We start from the raw sequence: 13,288 nt of genomic DNA on the forward strand, positions 1-13,288 counted from the left end.
CTGGGTCTGCAGAATTAATTATGATAGTACTGGTCCGGTCACTGGCAATGTCAGTGTTGCCAGTTCAGGTGTATCAAATGTACTTTCTTATACACCTAAAACTTCTAGAGGAAAGCAGCTTCTTCTGTAAGACCAACGTGCTCTGCTCTGTAATACTAGCTTCACCAATATGTTAACTGAAAGCACACTTTGGCCAGAATAAATCTCGCAGGAGGCATTTTTTTGTTTGCCATTCTGTAAAACATCATACTTTCTGCCTGCCTTACCACCTGCGTATCATGTAAAGCAATGGGCCAGGAACTGTAGCAAGAACATGCAAATAAGAGGCACCATGTCATATCTCACTGGGTTTCATGCAAGACATTTCAGATAACACATTCTAGCTGTGAAGAGATGAATACTTTCATTACCCACAGTAGTGTTAAATAAATCGAAATTGTGAAATTCCAAGTTAGAATATACATAAATCCGGCACCAATGTTGTATTGGATAGCACAGTGCTCTTTCCAAAAACTGAGAATTGCTTCACTTGCTATTTATACATATTTCAGTGCAACCTAGAAGATGGGAATAAGCTCATGCTGGAGGACTACAGAATTTTTCTGTTGTTTGTCCTTTAAGGCAAAAGCTGCCTCTTTCACCTTTGAGCAGCAACTAAAACAAATGAATAAAAATCCTTAGGGTTGCAAATTGCTATTTTTAAATATTTCTATACCTCAGAACTATTTGAAAAGTATCTGTGAGAATGGTATCTTGGCCTAAGTATTATCTTTTGTATTATTATTGCTCCTCGCTCCTATACCTTACATACAATACCATGCATTCTCTCTTACTCAAACTGCTTTACTTTCCAATTAATAAAATGTAAATGATACAATTTTGCTTATATTACCATAGACTTTCACTTAAAATAAGCAATAATCATATGGAAAAAAGGGACCAAAGAATGATAATTTTTCACAAAAATATAGTAAGTGTGCATTACTATACCATATTTACTACAATTACTAAAGATTTAGAGTAACACAAAAAAACACAGGCACTAATTGGGGATTCTCTCATTTTTCATGTTCAGATTTGCTAAGTCTTCTTTTATCAGATGTCAAACATCTGCCTCTTCCTTTCTATACTGGTTTTGTACGATCAGCATCTCCACATTCAGGAGAAGTAACAATTTGAATAACCTAAAGTTTAATTTGTCATCTCAGACTCATTTGTAAAGTCTTAATTTTCCCACTATTTCCAAGGTGTTGTTAATATTTTGCCCAGAAATCCACTACAAATTAGTCTGTCATAGTCATCAAAATGCTTTCTAAACTCTTGGGGATGCAGTGTAAGGAATCTCTATATTGCTTTAACTCAGCTGAAGATCTGCCTTTGAAACACAGAAATACTAAAAACATTCCTTTCAGGTTGGCAGAGAAAAATAAGTTTCATACAGCTGAGTGTTAATAAGAATATCTTCTCTTTAAAGATTCATGATGAGAACCATTAGAATCTGCTAGGGAAATTATATGAACACAATTTGTTAACGTTGTCAAAAATCCAGTACTGCAGAAAATGCAGAAATGTACATCCTCAATTCCAAGCTCCATGCAAAGACAAATTTATCCTTTTATTTTGTTGTTTCATTTTATAAAGGTATCTACAGTCGTTTTTACTCATAAATCAGTTAAATAATGTAAACTTTATCCTACTCTAGCAAACGTGCAACATTTAAGAGTAGAGGAATATTTTGACAGTAATATTTTTTCTGAAGTTTTTCAGCAATTCAATTTCTACCAACCCAAAATCGATGCTTGAGTCACATTTTGTCATTGCTGTTTCTGCTTATTACTAAAGCTTTCTGCATTTAGATGTTATTGGCTCTACCATACAATCCACTGCCATCTCTAACTTTTCAGTATAAAACTCTCCCTGTTTTTACTTTTATCTAAGAAGGAAGGAATTTTTTGAGATCAACTAAAAAAAAAAAAAGAATACAGAATACTTTGCATGAATATTAAAAAGCATTATGTTAAGAAACCCCCACAGTTCAAAGCAGAAAATTCAGTATTGTTTGTAAGTGTGTGAATGGATCAGAGAAACATATTTTCTTCTCCACAGGGGAGGAAAAAACAACAACAACAACAACACACTCAATGTTTCCAAAAATCAAAAGTTTTTGAAAGATCTAAATGGTGCTCCATCTCCTTAAAGCTGCTAGGTCATCTCCATGAATAGACAGGTATGTAGGACTGGAGAGAAGATGCTTGCTGTGATTCTCTTTCAGACAGAAGAGCTGAAAGTATGAAAACAGAAGCCTGGATTCACACAGCCTAAATTCCACCTGGAGATCTATGGAGGCTTCTACGGGCAAGAGACTTTAGGTTTTCCCTGCAATTCAGGATATGAAAGCAGCACCCAGACTGCATGAGAAAGTGGTATGCAATCAGGGTGCTGCTTTCATATCCCGAATTGCAGGGAAAGCCTAAAGTCTACTACATAAGGCAAAAGCAGAAAAAATGAAGACAACTAGTTAATAAAGGAGATCAGGGGCTACCAGGGGCTACCTTCATTTCAGTGCTTTATTACTAACAACACAGAAACCGAACTTGTCAATATAGGGAAAATACTTAAAGGCATTAATGGATGATGGATGCCTAATGGATGCCCCTGTTCAACATGGTGAAGTGTACATTTGCCATATGTGCTTTTAAAAGGCTTCCTTTTTAATTACAGCGCAATCCCTAGAGAAAAGAAACACTTGAATTTCCATGAAAATCAATGAGTATTTCAAGCCCTCAACAACTGTCATGACCAGAAACTAAGCTAACAATATATTTGCAATCACAGTGTTGAAAACACATATCCCTTCTCAAGTTATGGATTAACCAGGATGGGCCTAAAGCAATTACACTTTCATAGGTTAAAGTGAAAGTCAGTGAAATTTTAATTTTTAGGCAGAACTGATCTCTCCTAAAAAGAGATCCAAATAAATAAAACTTATCAATTCATACAGCACTTCAAAAAACAGTGAGAGAATTTATGACTTTCTGGATTGACAAGTGGTCAGGAACTCATTTGTGTAGTTATTAAATTAGAAAAATCATTTTGTTGAATGAATGGGAAACAGATGTCAGAGAGAATGAACTTTGTCTCTCTGTTTAGGGTCAGTAACATTATGTTGTAAGTCATGAACATCACTAGCACAAATGCTGAAAGATAAAAGGTTGGAAAACGCCATGTATGACAGTGGAAAGTCAAAAACCCCATTTTTTTTTGTTTTAAATTACAACCATTAGAGAAATAAGAAAAAAAATTCATACCTATTTTATACCTCTTTTACCACTAGCCTGTAATAAAGAAAATCTTGGGCTCTAACAGGAAGTGGTTCAACTTAAAAATACATACAGATCTAAGCAAGATTTTAAACAGACCTGATTCAGAGTGACTGGGATTTCTAGTGACCCAAATCCCTGTATGCTAGCTCAGATCACTTCTTCCCCCTCAGGCAGAGTGAGAAACTGGCAGCTAAATAAAATGGATCCAAAGCAAACAGTCTGATCTCTATGCCATATCTGTAACACGGGGCAAGAGTGGCTCCTGTGCAGTACTGCGCAAGGCAACATGACCTGATTTATTAGCTTTTTTTTTTTATTTAAGAAAAGTAAAACAGTGAAGCTCTGTAAGCACTGAGATACCGCAAATCTGGGTGAGGAGCTGGAATACAGATGGAAAGAATTTGTATCCTACTGAACACTGGTATACTGGGGGAAAAGCTGGGATTTCAGCTCAGAGAGACTTGCACTTCCTGGAGAAGCTGGAGATGACGGCTGTAAAAAGGCTACTGCAATAATTAAAGTTATAAAATGCACAATAGGGTCAAAAACATCAAGACCACTATAGAAAAATATAAATCATTTCTGAACACAAGCAACAAAAGCTGCTCTAAGAAGTTTATGAACAAGATCACTTTTCCTTAAATTAGTTCAGCTGAATATAACCTGATATAGCTAAAAAATCTCCATGTGATCTTCCAAGACTTAGACATAAGACATCAGAAATCAGAAATTTAATTCACCCTTTCCAAATTTTTGAAGGACGAATAGAAAAGTTACATGACTGTAATCTCTACCAACAAGCGTTGATGTTAGTACTGGGCCAGAACACAATCAGAACTGAGCTAAAAACCAACTGGATAAAACATATTATGGTGACCACTTCTCTCCAAACATTTTTCATTCATTTCCAATTTAAACCAGTTAGGGATTAACACACCAGTAAAAATACCTGGAATGAAATTCAAAATTCTTAAGAACAGCATTATGGGATGGCAATAGGAGATTAATGGAGATCATGAGAAAAAGATAAATGGCACTACAAGAATACCAGAAAACTGGGGAGAATAGGGGGGAAATTAATTGAACCTATACTTTTGATAAATATTTATTTTTTTGCAGAAGAAAAATGTGTACTAGTTTGAGCTGTCATTATGCTAACCTATATCCTATTTTTCATATTATTAGTAATACATAATGTGGTAGTTTATATTCAAAAATAAAACCAGAATGTATATACCTCATGTATTTATCCAGAAATACTCTAAGGTTACTATGGTTACGAAAAATCCATTACCTTTGAATACAGAATGAAAAAGTTTGACTTAAAGTGTGCACTATTTATTACAGCGATCATCAACAGCCTTCAGGACGTTCTCTAACTGGATTCATTTTTCAGTGTCAGAACTGACCCACCACACCAGCAGCTTATGGTCTGTGCAAGGCAAAGAAATTTGAACTATATGAATTTTTAAATATGTTTTATACTAACTCAAGATGCAGAAATGGCTTTGAATTTTAAGGCCTTACATTTAAAAGAAAGTAGGATCTTGGTACTTTATTTTTTTTTCCCCTGAGTTGTCCAATAGGAAATGTTTTTGCTTTGCTAGTACCTATTACTATATAACATTCTGATGGGTCCAGCATTTACATTTTGCTATGGTACTTCCAGTTCTGTTGGTGTGCATATGGTATAAACAATATCCGAACAAATAATTTGGATACATAATAAAATTATAACTATTTTAAAATAGGTAAGTAGATTAACATGCTGCTTCATCATGCTGCAAAACAGCTTCCAGAGAGCTGATATAACTACTATAAATGGACTATTTAGTTTAGGCTTTTAACAAGGAAGTTTGGGCAGTTCAGAACAACAGCATAATGGTTTTCTAATTAAGAAAATTGAAGGAAGACAGTGGGAAAAAAAAAAAATTAAACCTGTAGTATGCATCTTGTCTCCACTGGCTTATAGTTTACTTGTTTTGAGAGCTGAATGCTATGAAACTAAAAAGTTATAAAGCTGCCAAAAAGACAACATAGATCCTGCGAGAGGATAACAGAACAGGATTTAGATACTTCATGGCATTATTAATCTTTGTTAAGTCACAATGGAGTTCTATGAAAGATTCTCTAACAAACTAAACCCTCTGGGCTTTAAGTACTAACAGCTCATTTTATTTTTCTATTTCATCTGAAATGCTTTAATTTCAACAGGTAATACTCTTTCAGAGTGTTTGGTCACTTCCAACCAGAAATAGCAGTGCTGCTGTTCACAAAAGACCTCCAGGAAGGATGAACAAGTGTCTAACTACCAGAGTCCATATATGAGCAGAAGAAATGCGTATTTTCAGCCAAAGAAGAAAATGTCTTGAGGCTTAACAACATACAAAAAACATTCACCTAGTCACTACTATCATGGTAGCAGACAGTTAACCTCATAATTCAGTCCAAATGTTTTAAATATCCTAATCTAGTTTCTGGCTTCCTCCACCCTCATCAGGAATGACACCAGTAGACTCCCTAAACAAGGTAACTCAGGGATGGCATACAACTAGTTCGCATTTGAACTTTGTCTTATCAAACATGCAAATCAGCACAGCTGAATCTAAGTAATGAATTATAGAATCCAAAAGCAAGACTAAAACAGTCACTAATGCAAAATAGTAAGGGATCTGCTATACAATTATTCAAAGAAACGATAAGATACCCATCTCATATGCTACTTACCTTTTACAACACAGCTGGTCCCATTTCCAAAATAAATTGGTACTCCATTCATATATAAAGTATATTGTGTAATAATACCATTTGGTGTTTTTGGAGGACTCCAGCCCATCAGCAAGGATGTGGGAAAGGTTGTCGCTGTGGGTAACTGCACATCTTCAGGGGCTGGTGAAAAAAGTACATTTATATTAATGATATAATATTGCATACTGTATCATATACCTTATCTTACTGTGGGGGGCAAGAAAAAGCGAGAAAGAGAAAGGAGTCTTTGCCCTACTCCTAAGATTTCAAAAAGATAATTCAGAAAACAGATATAAAATTGCTTCAGGTCTAATGTATAACAGTATTTTTAGCTTTCTACAAATTGGAAATTATTTCAATGAGCAATGGCAACCAGAAAGGTTTTTCTCAAGAAGTTATCATTTCTGGTGAGATTTCATGCTTGCAAAGTATGAACATTTTGAGAATGTTCCTATAATCTGTGAGATGTCCTAGTGAACACAAAGTTCTATGAAAGATAAAGATACACTCTTTACTTTTTAGAAAAGTAATCTTGCTTCTGTATCTATCCAGGTAAATAACACTGAGTGCGTGGAAGGGCATATAATTTTAGGGCAGCCTTTTTTTTGATACAAATGATTTTCTCTTCATGCTTGTTATTTATAACCAAAAAGTGGTCAATTTTTCCAATCACAAATGCAGATGTACTATTTTTATGCAGTACTCCTTCTTTCATGCTTTTCATAATTCAATACACTTAATAATGTTTGTTTAGCACAGATTTTACGTATGTAACATACTGGAAGTTGGCAATGCATAATAATTAAAAGTTGAGTTCTCTCGCCATTTCAGTGAGTTATGTTTTAGAAGCACAAGCAATCCCACTGAATATCGCAAGAGGAACAGAATTTGGGCCTCAGTCTGGAAGGAATATCTTGTAAATTACAAGCTCTGTGCTAGCAATTTAAAACAATAACTAGCAGTGGCTGGCAATGTGAAAACAATATAAAGTAATGAATGTTTCAATAGGGAAACAGGGATAGCTGGAGGGTGTGATATGGTGTCTGTCTTCTGTATCATCAATTTATTGTTACTCAGAGCATGCAACAAGAGTGTCCAAAAATAGAAACTCCGCACATTGACTTTTTGTTCAATTCTTCTGAGGGATGAAACACATGTTCCCCATGGCTTTATTTGATCTCTGGGGAAAAAAAAAAAAAAAAAATCTATTCTTGCCTAAACCTTCCTAATATGACAGCACATCTGAAAACACTGAATGTTTTCTGAAACACAGAATTCCTTCTTTACCAAGAACGCTCACTAAGCTGAGACAACAAGACAGACAGACTTCTTAAATTACTTTATTATTCTAGAAAGAAATGTTCAATGCTGTATTTCACGTTAATGTCACACGGTACATTAATTATTTGGCTATCAGAGGCTACGCATTTTCATGGCTAATACCAGCTGACAAACTCAGGCCGTTTATGTAGAACTTCCAAGAGGTGATACTGTGTTTTGATCATAATGTTGCTGCTGGCAGTTTTCAGCACGTTCACATCAAAAGCGTGTTCCAGACATATTAGACAGGAATCCTCAGAACCGTCCTCATCAGGACAGCACCATCCACAAATACCTGCTCTAGCAGTAGTACAACAATCTAGCAGTCTTCTGATAATTATGATTGAATTCACACAACTTCATTTTAAAATTTTATTTGATTTATTGGTATCTTATTATCATCTTGTTTCTAGGAGAAAATAAAACTAAGAGCCTTTTTAAAAATACATCACTGTTAGAGTTAGTCGATAGGAATGTGGGAGAGAGGAAATTTTGAAAACTACTCCACTTTATGGAAGATGAAACTTTTCCTATAGATTTAAGTCCAAGCCTTTATTATTCTACTGGTGCAAATTTGGAGTTACTGACTTTAACTGGATTAACATGGCTTTAGAATGATGGAACCAGGAGAAGGATGAGAGTTGGACTTAATGTTTAATTGAGAATTGAGCTCTTTTGGGAACATTTGCTCCTGTAATTGATGTGTATTATTACCAGGCTAGTCTCTAAAGCCAGAACCATAGCATTATTTTCTCTTTCTTCCTGCTCTAGTTCTTAGCGTAAGCTTAAAAAAACATTCATTTACACTCACAACCTTTAAGTTGGAGCCCAACAACATGTAAAGGAGTTTAGAAAAGGGAAAATCTGAACAGTGATTAATAAATAACTCAATTGGCATTTAGAGATTTCATCATACTAAAATAATTGTTGCATATTGCTGGTGTTTAGCAGTTAAAAGAAACCATGGAAATCAACCGTTTGATTCTCAATTTCATACTGTGCCATACAATCAATTCTTTTTAGTCAGACTGTCTCTAGATTTACTTCTGAGCCATAGTAAAATGAGGAAGCTTTCATTAATCTTTCAGATGCTTCATATTAATGACAAGGCTCTTGCATGAACAATGTAACAGCAATTAAAAAGCCCATTAATCTGCATTACAGCTATTAAAGATGCATGTCATTAAAGGGTATGGAGTTTGATTCATTTTCGCACCCCCCCAAAAAATGGAGCAATTATGGTCTGGCAATGCACTTTGTCATCAAATTAGGTTGGGGTTTTCCAGCAAATGGCTTTGCAGCATTTAGCTCTTCTCCTGTTTTATTATTCATGACTGAAATGTGGAAGTCAAGACCTTTGAAATTACTTTACCTTCTTGTGGAGTGGAGATGTTCAATGCATGCAAGCTCTCAGTACAGCCAGCCAAAGTGCAAGCGGTTAGGGTTACAGCATAGTTTGTGAAGGGACGCAAGCCTGTCAATACGCCTACAACAGAAGAAAGCAAGGTGTTATGCAGGTACGGTGTACAGACTGATTACATACTTACACAGAGGTGGGAAAAAAAAAAAAAAAAAGGTTTTAAGGTTTTGTTCATATCATGCCACAACAAAATCTGTAAACCAAATTAAAAGCGACGTTTTATTGCATTCTTAATATTTATCACACAGCTAAGTTTCATTACTTATTCTCACCATAACACAAGCCACATCAAGATTGAGTTGCATATTTTATTCTAGCCACGACAACAAATTTGAGGCTTTATTCCTAGTCCCCAGTTTACCTTTTTTTTCTTTTTTCTTTTTCTCCAGTTATTATATGTTGACTTTTCAAGGAATGTTCAGTCTCTCAGAACAATCATTTTAAAGTTTCCTCTCCAATGTTGCCCCTACTTATTCATCTATAAACTTAAATCTCTTTTTTTATATGAAACATCCCACTTGTGTTTCATCACTTCGTTGGCAGAATATAACCCATATGCTTGCTACTATTGTAACGTAATTCAGATGACACAGTACTTAGGGATTTACAAGAAAAAAATATTTGTAAACTTGTCTTTTTCGGGTTCTGCTTGTGTTAGAGAAGAAAAGTTGAGGGAGTGCCACATATATATCGACACTTTGTAGTGGATATAACAAATTGGTCAGGAAGTTACAAAATATTTTCAACAGAAATATGCAGATGGATTGTGTGAAAAAAAAAAAATTGGTTTACAGCCATTTTGAGAAATGTTAGCAGTTCCCATTTGAAAACAGACTCAACAATAAACTAATATTGAATGAAAAGTAATTTAAAAGATGGTCAGATCATGTCACGCTTTATTTCAAACTACGAAACAGCAGAACATTAGAAAACATAATTCTTTGCCAAACCTCTCATGGTACAAAATTGTAAAACTTGCCAGCATTATGCACACACAAACAGGTAGGAAAAAAAACCTGTCATTTTTGCTACTCTTACTTGAGTTACTACACAGAATGCAAAGCAACTTTTAATTTCAGCAGAAAATCTCTGTTTTCACATAAGAACTTTACAGCCACAAAAAAAAAAAAAAAAAAAAAAACAAAACCAAACAAAACAGAACTGGAGAATTGGGTACTGGAAGTTTATGGTTACAACATACTTATTTTCTGAGTGGAATAGTCAATGTAAGTCTATTACTTTTATAGTGTTCATTAATACATGTAGACACATAGAAACAATGTTAGCTTTTATTGAACTAGTTGTTTTTGCATCTTATATTGGAATTATCCAAAGACTTCAAAGATCAGCATTGTAAATGAGATGTATTTCAATTTTCTGAAGTTCTGTTCTTATGTATGAAGAGATAATCAGAAGTAGCAGCACTCACACCAGAGTAGCTGTGTTAAACTGAAACCAGTTGAACAGGATCAACTCTCTGGTAATAGCTTTGATTTTGCAAATCCCATGTTGGCAGAGAAAAACTGCACTGCCATCTTATTATCTGGTGTAAATACTACATGGAAGAAAGAGAATGTTGTGTCAGCCCCTACCCAAGCAAATGTGTTTGTAATCTGTCTGTGACAAAAGACATTTTTTAAGAGCATTCAATATGCATAAAAAAGAAAATCATGTTTCAAAATGTCAGTATCCCTGTAAAGCAGCAATACTGGTATCTATAGAAATTCTCCAGCAGATAAATGTCATTTTCTTCTTTTTTTTTTTCCTGCATTAGACAACAGAAAACACTTATTTCTAGATCACTGAAAGTTAAACATGGGAAAGTTAGGGTACTTTTTCTACCTTCAGCAAATAAACACATGCAGAAACCAAATCCTCTGTGACATTTGCCGGTTCTTGGTTAGAGGACCATGGTATAGAGCATATGCTATCCCTCTATTCACTCTGCTGTGCATTAGGAAGCAATTTAGTTTTATCTGTACATTTAGTACTTAGAGCATTCTTTTCTTATGAAGCAGTGAATTAATGCTCCTTGCATTTTGTGATGGAAGACATTCTGTGGGGTCATCAATGGCTTCAGGCACTGAGAGTCACACTCACATATCCAGTAAGATGTTCATAGCTGTAGAAGGTTTGGATTGGGTTGTTTGGTCGTGGTTTTTACTTTAGACAATGTAGAAAGGTTTTATATGAAGCATATTAAGCATCTCCAGTGCAACAGAGTGTACATTATTGTAGGTAGGTTTATGAAGGACAGCAAGAATTTGAAAAAATAAAACAACCTTTCTGCAGCAGAAAGTATCTGTTGTTAAAAAAAAAACATTTACAGCCAAAACTGCAACTAAAAATATACTTTGTTCATCTTCTAATTCATATCTTTCCTTCACATGTACAATTACTTTTTCTCAGCACTACTTTTTCTCAGCAAAGAAACAGATGCGCTGCATAGGTAGGCAATAGAAAACACAGATTTTATTAACATACTTCAGCAAAACTACTTTTCCTCAGCTGCCAACCTATCTGTTTGGCCAGCATCCACCGTAATCTGTTCTCCTTCATTATGTTAATCTGTGGGCGGAAAGATTTCTGTCATCTTCAAATCGCTTGTACAGCAATGGTAAACACCTTGGCCTGCCTGTAATTGGACAGGTGTCTGCATTGGTGTCACCCGGCTTTTAATTCAATTAAAGAACTGGCTGCTCTGCTCTCATTACCCACTCTTTTCCTCTGCACTTTTAGTCAGGCAGTGAAATTTATACCCAGTGCCTGACTATCTTAGAGTACAAAGTCAGTAGTCCCATAGCAAAGATCACACTGTTACACGTGTAGTAATTTATAGCCCAGCAAAATACATTTTGCAATAAAAAATAGCCTATAATCCAATGAAGACAGCTGACAGCTTTTAAAAAACTTTTCCAGACTCCTCCATTTGCACACATGTAGATTGACATCCCTTATCTATAAACCAACAACTGATGATCTGCTAAACAGTCTTCTGGGCTTTCCAATATGGGATGCTAACAGAGCAACTTTTGGCCACGTATTCTAGCAATGTTAGCAGGAGAGAGGTAGATAGATAAACTGTCACCTTGATCAGGAAATAGAATTAGAGGGACCATCAATATTTAATAAGAGGGTCAGACTCCCGCATTTGAGATGTGAGTTCCATTCATTCCATCTGCCACTCCAGAGCAGTTGAATCCACCCAGACTTAGAATTTACACCACAGACTATGTTCCTAGCCCTAAAATCCACACAGGGAATCAGAGATGGTAAATCATTCTAACACACCACTCCTTTCTGCCCATTCAAAGAACCTTTGGAAATAAATTTAAGTTCTAACACAGACATTTTGACACAGTGACCCCATGAAACTGAATAATGTCATTTGTTAAATATGAATGTAAAGTTAACAGTCTAAAAGAGTGATCTGGAATCACACCTAGAACATTAAGCCCACTTTATATGCAAAACTAGCATTTAATTTTCTATACTTTTATTTAAATGATCTTCAATTATTTGCAATATTTGAAGTTGGGGGCTAGAATTCTACCAGAGTAAAAAATGTTCATTCCTGTGGATAAGGGATAAGAACATCAACATGGACAGCAGAAAAGGGTCAACAGTGAATTTATAATAAAACAGATATGTTAACTGGTCAGAATGAGTCGCATCTTTATAACCAACCCATTCTTTATAATGCAGACACTATATCAGAAGGGTAAATATCAAGCTTCTCCCTTTCACTTCTCCATAAAACAGACATTTCTTATATTCAGTATATCGAAAAGCAAGTTGTCATATACTTAGAAGGTTCTGCCACAACATTCCACTAGATTTAGAATGGAAAAGTGGTATTTTTCATCTAGGAAAATAATTATTTTACCACTAAGGTATGAGGGTAGTATTCTGTTCATAAACACTGAAAAACAGGCTCAAAGACAAGTATGGTATTTTAATAACTTCCTCATCTAATTAAAAATTTGTGCTAAAAGCACCACCTTCACTTCCCTGATATATTATCCTTCTTGTATAGGATGTTACTTCAAAACATCACCTAATCTTCAGAGATGGCACACTTGCTGGTGGTAACTCAGAGCTATTATTCTGTACATTAGAATAAAAATAAAAATTGAGGTTAGTTTAATCTGAAAAGCCCACTCACCCACACACAACTCAGAAAATGGCTACTTAATCTTACAGCTGTAACAAATTCTAGAATTATTTTCCTCTTTTCACAAAATAAAACAAAAAACAGTTGGTCAAGATGGTGGAAGAGAACATTTTGCAAGGTTAAGTCAATTTTTTTTTACAGGTAAATTTAGATAATTTTAATCACACCTAGGAACTACTTTTATATAAATCCTGAAAATTCTGCTCTGCTATTGAACATAAAGGTTCCCAAAGTCAACCACAGAACTTATCCACACAATTTCCATTTGTTTTTGCCAGAGGGAGTCTTCCTTGCCAGACTTTT

At 35.0% G+C, this 13,288-nt stretch overlaps 1 protein-coding gene across 1 annotated transcript in view; it reads right to left on the reverse strand.

The window, feature by feature from the left end:
* USH2A (usherin) overlaps positions 1-13,288 on the reverse strand; it is a 391,368-nt gene that overhangs the window by 202,841 nt on the left and 175,239 nt on the right. Inside the window, exons 31-32 of the mRNA XM_052681187.1 lie at positions 8,764-8,877; positions 6,051-6,212 (exon numbers count right to left, since the gene is read on the reverse strand). Of these exons, the coding sequence (XP_052537147.1) occupies positions 6,051-6,212; positions 8,764-8,877 (276 nt within the window). The remainder of the gene's footprint in view (positions 1-6,050; positions 6,213-8,763; positions 8,878-13,288) is intronic.

Source organism: Tympanuchus pallidicinctus, unplaced genomic scaffold (assembly GCF_026119805.1).
Source record: "Tympanuchus pallidicinctus isolate F22 unplaced genomic scaffold, pur_lepc_1.0 scaffold1, whole genome shotgun sequence".
NCBI lineage: Eukaryota > Metazoa > Chordata > Aves > Galliformes > Phasianidae > Tympanuchus > Tympanuchus pallidicinctus.